The sequence below is a fragment of the Pithys albifrons genome, chromosome 3 (assembly GCF_047495875.1).
Source record: "Pithys albifrons albifrons isolate INPA30051 chromosome 3, PitAlb_v1, whole genome shotgun sequence".
NCBI lineage: Eukaryota > Metazoa > Chordata > Aves > Passeriformes > Thamnophilidae > Pithys > Pithys albifrons.
Window position 1 is genome coordinate 20066061 of NC_092460.1, and position 18024 is coordinate 20084084.

The 18024-nt window shown below is 39.8% G+C and overlaps 2 protein-coding genes across 2 annotated transcripts in view; one reads left to right on the forward strand and one right to left on the reverse strand.

Moving 5' to 3' along the window:
* LOC139669926 (1-phosphatidylinositol 4,5-bisphosphate phosphodiesterase zeta-1-like) overlaps positions 1-7507 on the reverse strand; it is a 46186-nt gene extending 38679 nt beyond the window's left edge. The window contains exons 1-3 of the mRNA XM_071550889.1: positions 7494-7507; positions 7159-7282; positions 3048-3282 (exon numbers count right to left, since the gene is read on the reverse strand). Of these exons, the coding sequence (XP_071406990.1) occupies positions 3048-3282; positions 7159-7282; positions 7494-7507 (373 nt within the window). The remainder of the gene's footprint in view (positions 1-3047; positions 3283-7158; positions 7283-7493) is intronic.
* A 248-nt stretch (positions 7508-7755) lies between these two features.
* LOC139669531 (F-actin-capping protein subunit alpha-3-like) lies at positions 7756-8590 on the forward strand. Its single transcript, XM_071550033.1, is given in 4 exon segments — positions 7756-7929; positions 8155-8197; positions 8200-8462; positions 8465-8590. Coding segments are annotated over 4 exon segments (606 nt in total).
* The last annotated feature ends 9434 nt before the right edge of the window (positions 8591-18024 follow it).

The following is an 18024-nucleotide window of genomic DNA, read 5'->3' on the forward strand; positions in this document are numbered from 1 at the left end:
TAGTAATTAAATTTATATATTAGCTGGCCACCAGAGATATTGAAATATATACAAACACGTCTGCTGGGAATTTTTAGGGGTGAACTCATGACAAACACTTGCAATCAGAGACAGGGCTGTTACTCTGCTATATTGGAAGAAGGAAGCTTTCAGTAATTGTTAAAAGTCAGAGAGAAATATCAGATGGAATTCTATACTACAAAATTTTACTACTTAAGGGCAGACTAAAACAATCTAAGTGAACAGCAAAGAGAGAAATGTTTCCTTGACTAAAGTAAGACTACAGTTATTTCTTTCTTACTCTGAGTTTATATTCTAGGGAGACTATTTTCCTGCTGACTCACAACTGGTGCATACTGGAATAAAGTATCTGAGCTGCAGTTTAGTTTTCTAAGGACTTATATCTCATAATCATCTTCTTCTGTTGAAAACTTTTCCAGAGGCTGAACATTTACACACCCTTTCACACATCTGAATTCTTGTGTCTCATAAACCCAGAGCCAGCCATCATCTTTCTTATTCCATAAATTTTTTTGTGAAATCTGTAGGAATTTGGCTGAGATCTCTACTTTGTTAAATTTGGTTTACATTGGCCAATGAGATCAAATGTTCTCTCCTGCAAATTAATGTTCTCCACCTTGCTCTGTCTCTCACACACACACACACAAAAACCCCTCAAACAAACCCAACAAAGTTTAAAAGACTGTATATCCTAGGAATAAACTGATTTTTTTATTATTATTCACAAATACGTTCTGGGTTACTTAATCTCTTTATCTGACAAATGCACCGGGCTTTTATTGTTATTTACAAAGTAAGCAAGTTTTCCAAGACAGGATTGTGGTTTGCCCTCATTTTGTATTGCCTAACAGGAAAATAGAGAGACAGAAGCAGAGTCTTTGAATGGCACTACACTGGAAATAATAGTGGGATGCACCTTCTTATCCTCTAATCCTATCCATGTAAATACTGAATAATGAGCAATAATTTTTTGTAAAAGAAATGCATACCAAGCTTTAAAAAAAGGTGCATTTAGCTGGCATGTTTTCTTTAATCTCATTTAATGACTCAGGACTTCTATTCAAAATCAATAATAAAATGGAGAGATGATGGAATGTTTGTGCAGAATAAAACTGACATTTGGATATTAATAAGACACAATTGTCAAGTGTGAATCACATCTTCATATTTTGTGATCAATTTCTTAAAAATGGTTCTTTCTGCCAAAATGCAAGCTTTTAGTCAAAAAAACCCCACAACCAACCAACCAAAAAACCCAAGTCTGTTAATGCAGCATTTGTACATGTAAATTGTACAATAAAAAAGGAAGAGTAATATATTCCATACTGTTCCTGAACCAGCTACAATATCGTCAGAAACTTAATCCAGAGTTACTTGGCTCAATAGCATTGAAAAGTCTTCTCTCTCTGCACAAATGCTGGCAATCCACTAAATGTTATAGATGAACTTATCAAAGTTGCATATAAAATCTAGTCACTGTTTTCATCTTAATCTTGACATACTGGTGCTATCATGTTCATCAGATAATGGTTATTACCATTAGCAGACTAGTCAATCAAGTGTCAAAATCTGACCTTTTGCCTTTCTGCAATACACAGGACAAGGTTGGCAGATAAGTCCAACAGATCATCCTGATGGGGAATATTCTATACCAAATTCAGAACAACAGCTACACAAAATGGTCTATCAACACTATATGAATCATCTATCATGTCAATCATAACTGGAACTTTCCAATATATATGTTTGAGTGGGAGTTTTAGTTCACTCAAAGGAGCATGAACAATACAGCTATTATTTTGTTCAGCAAGATTATTTCCAATTATAAAACAATTATGTCACAGATGAAGAAACAAGCAAGAATTTGGCCGAGAATCTGAAACTTAAACCAGACATTAAATTAAACTACAGAAACTTCAGTTGATATTTAATAATCTATTTTCTAACGTACTAAAGATTTTTCATTGTTTCACTGCGTTATAGCTTTTTCCAATCAAAAGAGAAAACACACACGACAAAAGGAACATTTTAACCTGGTAACTTATATAATTAATTAGTAAATGTAGCAGTCTTCAGAAAGAGGAGAATGTATTCAACAAAATAGAGTCTAATTTGAAAGGCAACCTTAGAGAGTAAAGGCATAAGGGGTCACATGTTTTGTAAGTGTTACTGGACAGTAAGTGTCTCTTAATGAAACACCAAATGTCTTCTGTTTCTTATTGAAAGAGTGATCCATTTTCTTCTTCCACCACAGGATCAGCACAGCTATTTCAGGGTTATTATCCCAAAATAAATACTTTCTCCTTGGGTTTATTTTACTTAACCAGTTATCAAATCCACCTATTTTCAGAGACTGGGAACCAAAGAAACATCTGAGATTCATATTCCACTGAATAAAGTAACAGTTTGCACTAAAATGCAGTTAAATTAGGTACTTTTCATAGCTTAGTTGCAAATTTTGCCTCAAGTTAAGTTCAGTGAAACACGGCAGAAATGTTACACCACAATTTGAGGCAGCTTTCAATAGCTGAAGAATGCACATGTTACAGATTCATAGACCTCTCCTCCTCTCAGAGTTCCCATGATCCAGAAAGGGTGATCGGGCACCCACGAAGATCTTACATAGGGCTTATTCTGTAGGTAAGTTAAGGGGACAAGCCCTGTCTGCAGCTGTGCATTGTCACTAAATGACTGAAGGGAGGCAAGACAGAATAAAGGGCAGACAAACACAATGGAAGATAAGAATCCTAAGAAAAACAAATTAAGAATGGTTTGTAATGACCATCAGTGAGCTGAAGCACAGAATACATGGAATGACAATGAAAAAAAATAAATAAATGACAGAAAGAAAAAGAAAAGGAGAGAGTAGAAAAAGGACATGAAAATAAATTAAAACACAGAAAGAAAAAATAAATGCACAAAAATACTTTGCTTTTAAAATAATAAACTTATGAGGTTCTTGCAAACCCCAGTCACTGACAGAAGCACTCTAAATAAGAGATACCAAATGCTTGAACCATGCATACCTTCATTGATTGGCTCATACTTTGCAATAATTTCAAAGGCCGTTGTTTCATTAGAATTTCTAAGAAACTGCTCTTTTATAAGAAATTTAGCGAGCTGGGTGTCTGGTATGACTTTGCCGTCTGTTGAGTATGACAGGAAGATATCATGAAACTCAGTTCTGTGCACAAGAGCTCTGTAAATTGCCTTGAAGTCGTCCACATTAATAAACAGTCCCACTTGTCTGTGAAGTCTTTCCTGAAAAAAAAGCAACCAAAAAATCCGCACAAAAAGCAATGAATACAAAGTTATGCGATGATACAAAGAGACACAAACTACTCTGTTATAAATGATCATAAGAGCGAGAACCAAAGAGGAACCCATGGGCAACGGTGTGTTATCAGATCATATTCTTCAAATTTTACATTTGACTTCATGGGCTAAAAATATATAAATTAAAATGGATCGTATGATGGCATCTAAATAATTACAAGAAATTTATATTTAACGAATAGGCAATATTAAAACACATGCAAAATCTCTAAAACACTGTGCATTAAAATAAATTTGCAACACCAAAATTATCAAGTGGAAAATGTATTTACCATAATACCTCTCCAACATCAATTTAGACCATATTGGAAATACTGTCCATTAAATTTTCATAAGTAATCTTAAAAATGAAATAAAGATGACCAAATTATCATGAAATCCAAGTCTTTCAACACATCAAATAAGAAATGCTATTGAAGTTTGAAGACAAGCTATTTTATAATAACCTATGACATCATGTTCTATCCTTGACAAGCCAGACTGTTTAACTTAGATTAATTATTCACACTTGCAGAATTCTTAAATTGTAAGCTTATTTTTACAGAGCTTACAAAATGTTAGTATAGTAATTAATTTCAGTGTTTCAGTATAAAAGCCACTAGAAAAATTAAAAGGGCAAAAGAATTTGAGTAGAATACGTTTTTACCATTTCTGCCTTAAATACTTTTCTCAGATTTAACAATTCTATTTTTCCTTTAAAATCTTCTACTCAAAATAAGTATCTGTGCATACAAAATATAAATGTTTCTAACATTTTAGATTGCATTTTTCTTACAAGTTGCCTAATTATGAGAAATTTTCTGACAAAATTGCTGAGAAAAAATCACAAATAAATGGCAATTTATTGCCTCAATGATTATCACTGTAAGATCAAAATTCCAAATTGCTGACTCCTTAAACTGAGACTACCAAAAAGGGTAAATTTCAGCATCTAAAACACAGTACTTACTTTCCCAAAAATGTCCATAAGTAGGAAATTACTTACTTGAGCTCTGGCTTTGATCAAGACTTTAGTCAAGACTTTTGATTATTGCTAAGTTAGATTAATTCTGAAGCCATACCATAAAATCTAAAAGTTCAAAGATATATTACCAGCTCCTTCCTATGCAGTACAGATCCTACTGTACTTCTGGATAAGTACAATAGAGTAAGGATATATTAAATGACTGAAACAAGTACAAAAGTAAATTTCATGAGTTCTAGAGAGAAATCTTATAAACCAGTGCTGCAGCATTTGCTTGGAGTTTATGAAAGAGAACTATAATTATTATTATTAACAGAAATCACTAGGAGGAAAGTATTCCAACACAAATGCTAATTACACACAATTTCACTATTGCTGATAAATTCCCCCATCTAGGACTGATATCCTCAATCTAATTTTACCATCTTTAAGAAAACAGCAAATTTTCTCATAATCCTTGAATAGGAAAAGAAAACCAACTTCTTTTGGAAATGCACAGTCTATCAGGACTTGAGAGATGTTCACTTAGGCATTGCCTTTAAGAGAAGCTGGGCAAATAATTAAAGCTTCTATCTCAGTTACCTCTTGATGAAAGACAGGTTATAATACTCCACTGGAGAGTTTTGCAAAGTAAAGTGGTAAAAATCATGTTGCTATAAAAAGAGAGTTATAAATTTCTTCTTGGTAGATTTTTATTATTCTTCTTTTTATTAATGCACATCAAATTATAGCTATTCAGAAAAAGAAGTATCTAGACAAAGAGTCTAGAGAGTAATTATATGAAAATGTATTATTCCTTAAAAATCTTAATGTTCATAATTCTGATATTGCTCAAAGGAGCATTACTGTAAAATAAACTCAAAAAGAACAGACAAGGAAAAAAGCAGATTATTCTTTATAAACTATGTTTTCTATAAAATGTATTTATGTGTATTTGATTAACTGTTGATGTGCAGTTACTGACAATGATGTCAGTAAGATTCCCTTCCAGATTTCTTTGCATTTTTACATGTTATTATACTGATCAAATATTTGAACCCCCAAACCCTGAATACACTTAAATCTCTCTTAAATAGCATGGAATACCTAACAGTACTGCTACAAATAACTGGATCATGCTATTGAGAATAATATGTTAAATACAGCTAGATCAGACTTGTTCTTTGCAGGTGACATCCTCGAATAATTACTCTCTTTTCTACCCACAACAGACCATCTCTCTCAACTTTCTGTCAGAAAGCAAAGTGGGTGGAAATAGAGGAAACTGGGAAATACTTTTAAGATCTCATGAGATTCTCAAGGTTGGCAATTCTCTCAATGCAGTGCAAGTTCCAAAACCACAGGAGGCCTCTTTAGCAAGTGCTGAGCTCATGCTGCCGTTTTTACCTTGGCTTGACAAGGCAGAGAACAATGAGAGAGGAACACGACAGAGTGAGGAGATCTTAATGCCTTCCCTCTGCCTGTCTGCCTGTTGGCATGATGTGACCTAAAGGTTTCTGACTTGCCATCATTAATACTCTTCTGCCAAACTGGGACGGAATCAGCCAGCTGGTTACAAGATTCTCTAAAGAATCACACACTCACAGGGACACACACTCACACACACACACACACACACACACATATATATATATATATATATATATATATATATATATAGCCACTTGGTTTAATTCCCTTAGAAAAATAACTTTAACAGACAGCTATTTTGGGGGGAAAAATTGAGGTAAAACGAAAAATCGTACAACTTTTGAGTCATCACTAGAAGAGACCTGAAGAACATGTAAACCCAAATTGATCCAAAGCACTCAACTTTGTAGTATTTGCTCACTGGGACAACAGCCACTTGTTCGTAGTTTGCTTACCTACCCTAAATTAACTTATTTGTAAGTTCAATTTCTAGCTGTACCTACTTTATAGAAATCTCTTAAACTCTGCTATATCTCAAGGCCCAATCCTTTCCCTGGGCATTGGAAGTGTCATTCCTATCCATTCAGGCACACCTTTTAAATAGTAGAGAAGAGGTATAGTGAAGTATTGAACAAATGTGCCCTGGATCTATGTTGGTCTGAAGCCTGAGCAACTCAGAAAAGTCAATGCTGTCCTCCTGGCAAAAGGATTTTTAGGAAGTTGCTCTAATGGCACAGTCTAGAATCAGACAAGCATGTCTGGGCTCCTTAGCTTGATCACAGAAGAAGCAGGATCAGATGGAACCAGAATGTTTTACATTTTCTCAAATGCGGACATGTTACAAAAAAAGGGGGTTTAAAACTTATATATTATCCATTTTACACCATTATGTTGTATTGAAGAGGTGGTGTTACGTGGGTGGTGGTCTTTTCTCCAAAGAAACAAGCAATATGACAAAGGTAATGGCCTCAAGCTGTGCCAGGAATGGTTTAGATTAGATATTAGGAAAAGTTTCTACACCAAAAGGGTTTTCAAGAATTGGAAAAGGCTGTCCAGGGAAGTGTCTGAGTCAGCATTCCTTGAAGGTATTTAAAAGACATGTAGATGTGTTTAGTGACATGGTTCAGTGGTGGACTTTGCAGTGTTGGATTAATGGCTGGGTTCAGTGATCTGAAAGGTATTTTCCAAACTAAATTATTTGAATTCTAAAGCAAGACATTTGTTATATTTTCCAACCTAAATTATTTGAATCCTAAAGCAAGACATTTGCTATCTATTTTACACAGAAACAAAAATTATGTGCTGATTTTGCACACCGTATTAGTAAGAAATCCACTTCTCAAAAAATTAATTTTAAAACGTCAGCAAATGTACAACACGTAACTGAACTTCTGAATGTATTTAATGTTTAATCTACATATACGTACCTTGACAAGATGTTTTAAATGAGTCTGATCAAAATATACTTGCATTTTTCGAAGAACCTTAATGCAACCTTCCAAATCAACCTTGCCATTCTTAAAATCATCCTGGATGACAGACCAAAACCATGTATGAAAGATGAGGTTAAGGAAACTTCTGGCCCATGACATTGCCTTTTAACTGGGGAAAGAGGGAAGAAGTTTAGTTTTGTTAAACCTCGGGGTCCCATGTGTGCCCAGGCTTGATCCAGGCCTCGGGGGAGACAGGTATGAGAGGGATCCCAACAGTAGCTGTTACAGGGCAGGGAAGGGGGAGAGGAGGTAGGGCAGGAAAAGGATATCTGTCTTCATCCATGGTGGCTGTGCATCTCCTTCTGCAGTCCCTTCAGTGTGGTGGTGTTGTCAGAACCTCATTTGGAACTGCACAGAATGTTTGCTTGGTATTGTCCTGGTTGCCACTCTGGTGATGTCACAAACTGAGGGACCCAGCAAAGTTCCCTTCCAACAACTGTTCCTCCACCCCCACCACTCTCTTGTGCCTTTTCCTTCCGGCACAAAGTGGCTCACATGCCCTGCCCTCGCCTGCCATCTCCCACACTTTAGATGGTCCACAGCCCTGGGATGTGCTCCAGGCAGGAGCTGTACCCACCAAGGAGCTGTTTCTCGTTTGCAGACAACCAGTGCCCTCCTGGGGAGCTCAGCCTCCTTGTCCAGGATGTGTCTGCCTTGATCCAGGATGACAGGCTGGTGAGGCAGGAGGCTGCCACAACAACATCTGCACCTTTGTTCAAATAAACAGGGGCACTGTGCTATGGGGCCACTGCAACAGCTTGGGGGAAACCCCTTCCTTGGCCATCTGGACAAAGTCCCTTCTGAGTGTGCACACCTGGGAGGCAGAACCAGCATGTTCCTTGGAAGAGTGTCTTGATAGTTGTGGGGGAACTGGCTGGATGCCCACCTGAATTGCCACTTCCCCACAGGGAACTGCCTGGATAAGAGTAGCTGTCTGTATCCTGCTTTGAATCCCACCCAAATCAGCCTTCAGATCACAGAGCAACCTTTGGAAGTCAGGCTGGACTCTTGCCTTGACTGAATTGACCACTCATGTTACAGGGATGCTGCTCCTCCAGGCACACCACTTCCAAGCTGCCAACCTCCACATAAATGTCAGCAAGCCTTAGAGGGAGACTTTAAATGGGACAGACCAAAGGCAGTTTGTCACAGGTTTTGTGAAATTTGTGAAAGCTGAGAACCCCAAAATTCATATTGCCATTCTGGAAAACATTCAGGCTTGGTCAGAGGATATATGGGGGGGGGAAATCTGCTGAGGAAACTCCCTATAACTCACACTTCTATGAACTGAAACAAACTACTGAATGATCAGTATCTGAACACCAATGTCTCCAATGCCTCCATTGTACCGAAATGCACCTTTTGATATCGTGGCCTAGAATAAAAAAAAAAAAAAAAAAAGGAAGAAAGAGACAAAATGGGGTTGTTCAGTGGATTTATTTCTGGATCACTCAGGAGAGTACAGAAACTTCCATCAGTCAATCACCACTTTAAAAATAATTCCGGTCTGTAGTGACTGGAAATAATTTGCAGTATTTTTTTCATTTGCTTCACGTACTTTTCACCTGCTTCTAAAGATACTAGTAATGGTCAAAATGTCAAAGGCAGAACAGTGCTCTAGGTGAGCCAGCAAGCAAACTCTGACTTTCCTTTGTAATTTTACCAACATGACATTCTCTTATGTAACTTCATACTAAATAAAGCATTGGTTTTAAGGAGGTTGGTAAGGCAGGCTGGCAAAGATACTGGGACATTATATCCAGATTTTTTCATTGCTACTGAAACCTGTAAGTTCAGCCTTCAGGTTTTGCTTGTGCATCCCTCTCTGCATGCACAAGAGACGTCCCTAACGCAGGCACATGAACAAAGCGAGATTAGCACACAGGAGGAATAAATTTCTTATAGCTAGTGCAGAAGGTATTTCAGGACTGCTCAGGGTTGTGTGCTTGGTGTTGAGGCATTACAGAATAAAGCAATGCTACTTCCCTTCTCCCACTGTTTCTTACAAAGGCCAAAGAAATGTATGTGGTTTTGGTTTACTTTCAAACAACAGTAATTATTTTCCTAACATTTATCACAAATTATTAAAAATGCCTACTACGTTTGCTGTTTTCTGCGAGCACAACTTTTAATTACAGTTTTATCAGAAACAACGGTTAATTTCAAGCAACAATGTAAACAGTACATTTTTTTTTAAAAATTTATGTGAACATTTAAACTTTATTCTACAAATACTAGATGTTTTTAATGTAAGTACAAGATTTTGCTGTTGCTCATCACTGATGATGGCAGTTACAGTGTCACATGGATTGAAGATGCCCTTTTGTAAATACTCATCTGTGACTTTATAGCTTTGCTGCTCTGGCTGGCCACGATTGCTTTCATTGCACTGGATTAAAAATGTAGTCAAGAGCTATGCATTGCTATGGTTTTGGGGAGAGAAAACATTTTGCACAAATGCCATTTTCAGATTACCCTTTTGATAAAAAAATGAGGATTTTGAATTTCTACTTACCCTTGATTTGGGAGGTTCCTTTATACATCTGGAAAAACTAATAATGGAAAGGTATCTAACATAAAACCCAGATTTCTGCATTGTTCTATTTTGGATGACTAAGACATACACTCAATTTTTATTAATAAACACTAATTTACAAAGCCTTAGTACAGAACACTGTGTTGCAGAGTTTTCAATATTTGAATAAAACAGAAATAAATGAAATAGTTCCTTTGATATATACTGAAATTTTTCAGATTTGCATTGACTAGAGCAGACTTTTCATCTGGTTGCTTATCTTTTTGGTCATTGAACACAAAGGTTCTAATGCTGTACTAATCCATGTGCAGGAAGATGCTCATTATGCAGGTTTCTTGCCGGCAATAACCATGTCCCTTGACAGCGCCTTTTGCAGATGCCCATTCGTGAGAGAATCTGCACCATGCACTTGAATAGGGAGAAGGATGGAGCATGGAAAGAATTTTCTGTGCTCCTTTGATTCTTCAGAGAAAGCTGCATTACCTATGGGTCATTCTTCTTTCACCTCACAGCTGCTACTGCATTCCATCCAACACCAAGCCAGCCCTTCAGTTCCTGTGTTACTGCTGGAGACCATTCAATGAGAAAGCAGCTGTCTTCCCATGGAATTTGGTTGAACAACTGATTATTTCTTTATTGAAAGTAAGAGCAATTTTATTAAAAGTGTTATACAACTCAGGGATGCTTTAATGGAGATGGCCTGTTGTGAGTGTAGCTCACATCTGCAGTACAAAATAATAGATGGAATTTTGGACATAAATTTAAGTACTAATAGAAACAGGAGCAAAGCACTAGAAATTCTGGATTGTGAAAAAGCACTTTATTCAAACACAAATACTGAACATGAATTAACAATAAGGAACAGTAAAGAACAATAAAGAAGACTAAGCAGTAAGATGACTCACTTCCAACATTTATTCCACCTGTACCAACCCCTCATGAGATGCAAATATACGACATTTTGCAATATACTGTTCGGTTCTGTAGAACTCCATTCTCTCTTCTTTAAAAAGCAGTTTCTATATGTCAAAATTCTAGCAAAGAGTGCAATGATAAAAACATGTAATATTGTAGGATTACACAGCTTTCCTGCCTTCCCTATGAACTTTTCCTTTCCTTTCTCTATAAAAGAGAGAACTTGTGAAACCAGAATCTGCAACAAAGGCTGCTCAGAGGGATGGAATTTGGGCAAAGTAAATGTTCCGATCCAACTGAAAATGCTTACTCATTTTTTGCAAGGCCTATGAAATTAATCTGGGAAAGGGAATTACAATACAGGCTTTGTCAATTTTCTATCTACATTCTTCAGGATGGGCTAGGAATTTTTTTAATTTCTTTTCGAAACCAGAAACTTGGGGAAGAATAAGCATTCTGAGAAGAAAGTGAAGGTGTACAACTCCACTGAACACTTAACTGAACTTTTACCTGTGCATTTTTGTGACTCTGAATAACTTTGAGACTTACTCACAATTTCTTACTTTTTGTCCATATCAGGGGTTTCTTGTTATGCAGAGAATACGTGCCACCTCTCATTATATTTGTTCCTAAAATAGCCCTCCTTTCTCTCTTTGAAAATCTTTCACACTCTTACAGCTCATCTCGTCCCCCGGTCCCGCCGCCCGCGGCTCCCCGTTCCCGGCAGCTCCGCTCCAACCCCCGGTGCCGCCGCTCGCGGCTCCCCGGTGCCGTCCCCCGGTCCCGCTGCCCGCGGCTCCCCGTTCCCGGCCGCGCCCCCGGGGCACGTCTGTGCTCCCAGCCCGAGTCTCGGCGGGCGGCACCGGCTCCGGCGGGCGCGGTCCCTGCGGGGCCGAACCCCCGCTCGTTGCTCCCAGACCCTCCGAGGCGCTTCCCGGCTCCGCTTGTGGCGGCGTAAAATCCGCGGCTCGGGGGTGTGGACGGGCAGGTGCGTAGAAGTGTGGAATGAGCGCTGTTGATGCACAAAAGTATATAAATACACGCATAAATACACATGTGTGATGTGCTTAGGTATGTATGTTTAGAGTGAGAAGAGTTTACTTGTTGCTTTATAATTAAAAATATGTACGAGGTGGGGTTTTTTTTCTGGAGTTAAAGCTCTCTGAAGTCACAAATAGTCTTTGAGTCTTCTGCAGTCTAGTGAAAGCCTTGGGTTCAAGTAGCTGTAAGCAGTTTGTGTGTCCTGTTATTGTTGTTTAAAAGAGGGATTGGCTAAGGTGGGATGAAGTTCTGCTGCTGTAGTGTTTTTCTTTTTCCCACCATACTCTTTGTAATGACCATAACTTTCTCCCCTGTATCCAGTTAAATTCCCACCTCCAAACTAATAGGATGCTTTAAAAGTTGGAGAACTTCTAGTTGTTGCTTGTTGTCATTCACTTCATGAATTGCACAGCCATGGGGATTCTTTAATTCCATGTACTTTATTCACTAAATAAGTCTTTAATGCAAACCATATTTTCAAATGTTGCTTTCTTGTGCCTCTTATTCCGATGCCGTTTCCTATGAAATAAACCAACAAAATCCTATTCCCTCCTCATCCCTTTCTATTGAACAATGTTAGTGTGGATCTTGCAGGTAGAGTAGGGATGGTTTAAAACACATAAAATCAACTTATGTTTTTTCCTGGTTGAAAATATTAATACATCAGTGTTGAGCTGCATCATCTCCTGCACAGTCCCTTGAATGTGTCAGGCCTAGGCTGAATGTCAGATTACCGTTTTCCCTGGAATTTGAGGTGTTTTGAACTGTTTGTGAAACACGGTTGCAGTTTGTGCCTCTCTCCTGGTGTTTAACCAGAAGGCAGATTTTGCTGCTGTGTTGGGACAGCTGTGCCTCATTAACCAGGGGAGTCGTTAGGTTAATTGGTCAGAGCTGGATTCCATTTTTATATCTGATTAGGAATGGTTTTCACCTGTAGAGCAGTTTGTTGTTCTCTTACAGCAAATTTAAAACAGCTGGATCTGCTTCTAATGCAATCAGGATCCTTAGAAGGTCTTTAAAGCCTTTGCCCTCATTAGATTCCTGATTTAACTTCTGTCTTTGGAGGCTGTGCAGTGATCTGTGTCTTAAAATTATTTTTACTTTAATTGGATTTAATTTAATTAACTCTTAAGGAACCAGTGCAAGAAAACAAATCTTTTTTCCCCTGAGATTGTTACCTGTTTTGGAGTAAACAATTTTTTTGATGGTCTCACATGGCTCCTGTCATGGGGACTTGTGGACCTGCCAGGTGGATCTGGGTTGTGCCATTGCAGGCAGGAGTGGTTTCCCTTGCGGGATGTTCCCGATGCGTTCTCCCTTCGGTTTCGCCTCCCAGCACTCGGTGCAGGCGGGCAGCTCCTGTCGTGGGGCCTTCTGGACAGGCTGGATGAATTTGAGTTTTGACGTTGGCGAGAGCAGTTTTGCCTGCGCGATGTCCCTGATGTGCGACTCGCAATACCTGATGGTCTCACGCAGCTCCTGTCATGGGGACTTGTGGACCCGATAGGTGGATCTGGGGTCTGACGTTGCAGGCGGGAGCAGTTTTGCCTGCGGGATGTCCCCGATTGTCTCTGCCTGGGCTGGCGCTGCCCAGCACTTGGTGTTGGCACATGGGTTCTGTCACGCAGAGTTCTGCGCTGGCCCTGTGGATCTGGGGCCTGACCTTGCTGGCAGGAGCCATTTTGTGTGAGGTCAGGCCCAGGACTGGTGGAGGAGCTGCTGTCCTGTGTGCCCAGGTCAGGGATGTCCAGCTCTGACTCATTCCCGGGGGTTGTAAGGGGAAGTGGGAAGGTCAAGGGCTCCCCAGGCCCAAGGCAGGCTGGGCCAGAGCAGTGCCCCCAGCCCTCCTGGAGCAGACAGGCTCTGCCAAGCCATCCTGGCCACCTGATGCCAGGCCCTGCATGGCCCCAGCCCAGGGGCACCTGTGTGCTTTGTCTCTTACCTGTGTCCAGAGGAGCACAACTGCCACATTCCCAGCTGGTTGCGCTGTCAGGCTGGAGCAGCGTTTGTGGGTACCCTCGGCAGCACAGGAGCTGCACAGGAGCATTTCCCAGGGCCTGGGGAAGCAAAAAGGTTGATGGCCGTGAGGACAAAGTGTCAAAAGCATGGGATATCTGGCCAAGCTCTCCTTCAGGCTCCTTCTGCTTTCAGCCCTTGCCAAGGCACAGATCCTCTGCAGAGCCCCCCACGGCCCCCCTCTGGCAACTTACCCCTCTTCCTCTGCCTCCTCTCTGCCTCCTGGATAAAGACACTCTCTGGCATTGCACTGGTGGTGCCTCACTCCCAGGTCCCTGAATGCATCGTCTTCCTCCCATAATGGCTCTCTGACAGGGAAAAGGAAAACTGATGAGCTCTGCCTGCCCTGGCATCTGGCAGGTGAGTCCCTGCCCTTTCCACTGTGCCATTTCCAACTCCTGTGAGAAGCTGAACGTGGCCCTCCCAAAGCAGTGTAGGGCCAAGAGTGCTGGGGCATGCCCTGGCAAGGCACAGCACTTGCACCCTCCTGTGTTGTGAGCCCAGCAGAAGGACACCAACGTCAAGGGGATTCAGATCCCCACAGTGAACATATCCACGAGAAATTCCCGATGGCCTCTGCAGAGGGGGCACTGGAAGGCTAAAATACCTGCAGACAGAGCCTGTCCCTGCAGGAGAAACAAGCAGCACTGAGTGAGGCCCTGGTGCTGCTGAGCCCCTGCTGTGCCCCTGGGGGTGAGGAAACTGCTCCTACTTGGATGCAGTCCCTGTGGAACCAGATGCTTTTGCACTCTGGGCACACCATGGTCTTGAAAGTCTTTCTGTCCTCCACAGGCTCCATGCAGATGAGGCATTGGGTGTGGAGGAAAAAGAGACCAAAAAAACCTAATTTTGTGAAATTTCTAATTCTGCTTTTCAAAATGTTGTTTGCATAGCAAAGTCTCTGAACAGCATAAAGTGCTAGAGTCACTTTGTTCTGGTACAAATTGTCCAGTAGTTATAGGAACTAGTGTACTATGGGTTAGAAGTCATAAATTAAACTAAGCTAGACACTTCAATAGGATGAAATGGTAAAAATCAAGATTTTGGAGAGTTGAAGCCAAGGTTTTACAAGGTTGACAGGTCATGTCACTGAACAAAGAAAAGGCAGAAATCCAACGGTGAAGAAGACGCTTTGAGACCACCCGAGGGATGAAGTCAGGAGACCACTACCCAAATTCCAAGCCAAAAGGAAAGCTCTGCCCACGGTTTTGCCTAGTCATTAATATGGAAATTACAAGGTGTTAACCATGAACTTAAGACTATAAATGGCTTATTTTACTTGAACAAGTTAGGCAAGTTTTTGCCCAGCACGAACTGGCTTTGCCTCCAACATTATCAATAAGTACCTTGCTGCTATTAGAATACAAAACTTTCTCTTAGCAGTCACTTTTTGCAGCGTTTTCGCTTATCAGATTTGGCACCCCAGCGGGACATTTCCATCTGGCTGCATAATCCGTAGGTGATTGGGGACCCCCTGGGCACCCCTAGGTGAGTTTTACCTAGAGGGGCTCCCCCTTCTTCAGTGCCTTTTACAGGGGTGGAAAAGAACTCGCTGCATTTTGCCAAAAGGTATTTCTGTTTTCCTGTCCTGTAACCTAAAGGATAACAAGAGACATCTTGTTGCAGAAGTGAATGGGGGTTGTGAGATATCCTCCCCAGAGTTCATCTTCCTGCTTGTACCTGTATCTGTGTCCTGGTATTAAATTCCTCCAGAAGCAGTAGGCAATGTCCCCTTTAAAAAGGGAATTCTTCCCTGCACGGAGCTAACTCTCTGTACCTCTATCTGTACCTGTAATTCCAGAATCCTGTGTTTCTCTGTGTTTTCTGTATTAGAGAAACTACTCTGTGCTTTAAGTGTTAAAATCCTACAGACGCAGCTCGCAGTGTTTGTTTTTTTTCTGTGGGCTCTTACAGCATTGCTTTTCTCTGTGCAAATTGTTTGCTATTATCTAAGTTTTTGTCTGTGTCTGAGCTGTTTGCCCAGGTTTTAAGTGTGTCTGAGCCAAGCCTTTGTGTGTACCAGTTCTCGTGTGCATTTTAGTTTTGAATAATTTATGTGTGATTAGTAAATGAGACACAGGTAAAAGTTATTGGGTGTCTGAGCTGTCTTGTATACTGTGAAAAAGTAAGTTGAGGTGTTAATTTGTAGTATACATGTGATTAGTGAATGAATAAGATATGATCAGCCACGAGCTGAGTGTGAAGTCTGTGTATGTACTTTATGTTTGTTTTAGAATTAAGCAGTGTTGTGCATTTTAAGAGTTGTGTGTGTGATTTTGGATTTAGAGAAATTACTATATGTTTGAAATAAGTTTTTGTTTATAATCCCACTGACAATGTGGGCTATTGTGTTGTAAATGAGTGGTACCTCTGATAGATTGCCTATAAAAATAGCCCACTGGATAAAGCCTAAAATTAAGATTTGTGTGTGTGGTTACTGTCTTCTGTGTGGTTGTCTTGTTTTTAGACAAGTTGAGAGTTTTGTGTGTATGCCTTATTGTAAAAAAAAAAAGAGTTAAGAGTTTTGTGTGAAGTTACTGTTTTCTGAGTTGTTTTATTTGTTTTCAGAAAAGTTACTCAATACCTAAAACATCTAAGATCATATTGTTGAAAGTATTACCCTGCCAAAATGTGGCAGTGTTGAAAAATTAACTGTAAGCATGCCACACTGGACAAGACCTAAAATTAGGATTTGTTTGTTTTGCAATTGTTTATTACATGTAAGTATTTTATACAATAGATGTGGTGGTACTTAAAATTGTAGTAGCAGCTCCAATATAAAAATATAAACATTAGAAAAAAACTGTTGCTGCTTGACACTGGAACTACAGCTTTTGTTTTAAATCAAAAATTGATACTTAAAAGTCATAAATTTGTTCAAGTCACAGGTGTGCAACTGGTCAAACAGAGAAAGCTTTCTTTTGAAACCCCTTAAGTTTAAAATGAGAAAACAAATGAAGTACATCAGTTTTTATGTTTACCAAATTTGTACAAACCCTTATGGGCAAAAATTTGTTAGAAAATCTGGAAGCTGTAAAATTGAATTCAAGAAAAAAGAAAAACAATTGATAACAGCTTTGAGTTTAGCTATGAACTGTGTGAAACCAAAACAGAATAATCAAAATATTAATCAAATTTAGATTAAGTGTATCCTGAGTCTGAGCTACTAACACACCAAGTAAGTCAAAATGGGCAAGCCCCATCTAAGTAGAAGTACAACCAGAAGCAAAACCAATAACTGAGAACAAAAAGCAAGTATTAGATTTTAAAAATGTTCTTTTCTGTCTTTCCTTAGCAAAAAGTCAGAAAATATTTGCATTTAAGTAGGAAAGCTTTAATATATTTGCTAAAAAGAAAAAAAAAAAAACAACCAAAAACCACACCACTCACAACAGCTACCTTGGACAATGTTACCTCAAAGATTTTAACATCTGAAACAATAGCAGTTGCCACTGGGAGAAAGTATGTTTCTGCAATTTATAAGTAACTTATTAATAACCACTGAAAACCAAGATTTTCTTCTGTAGACTCCAAATTTGCTAAATGAGTACTGAGTCTCTCAACAGGAAAAAGCAACTGATACAGAAGCAATAGTTACCCCTGAGATAAGCAGTTTCTAGAAGATAATGCTCCCCAAGAACAGCAAGAAAAGAAGCAACTGCCAAACACCTGAAGCACAGACAGTGAGAGATCTTTGAGCGTTTCTGGACATGACAGGTTGGTGTGTCAGCAGTGCTGGAGCAGAAAGGTAACCATTGACTGCCACTCTCTCAGTTCCTGAAATGCCAAGCTATCCTGGCTGATAGACTAACTGCAAAACTATTCTATAACCTGTTAAAAGCTGCTAAAGACAACATAGCCTGGACCCCTGCAGCAAATAAGGCCTTTGAGCAGCTAAAGCAAGAACTCCTGAGGGTTCCGGCGTTGGGATTACCTGATGTGAGGAAGCCCTTCTGGCTGTTTTTGCACGAGCAGCAAAGAAAGTCCTGGGGGTCCTGACAGAGCAGCTGGGGCCAGACAAAAAGCCAGCAGCCACTTCTCTAAGCAATTAGATGAAGTGAGCAAAAGCTGGCCCAGCTGCCTGAAAGCAAAGAGCAGCAGTGATCATAAACATAGAAGAAGCCAGGAAATTTCATAAATATTCAAATGACTAACATTGTCAACCAGCTGCGTTCCTAGAAAGTGCATGCACAGCTGAACCTGTTGTACCTGACTGCCTGGAGACCACTAAAGCAGTTTATTCCAGCCATCCAGACCTTAAAGAAGAACCACTCCTGGAAGCAGAAAATTGG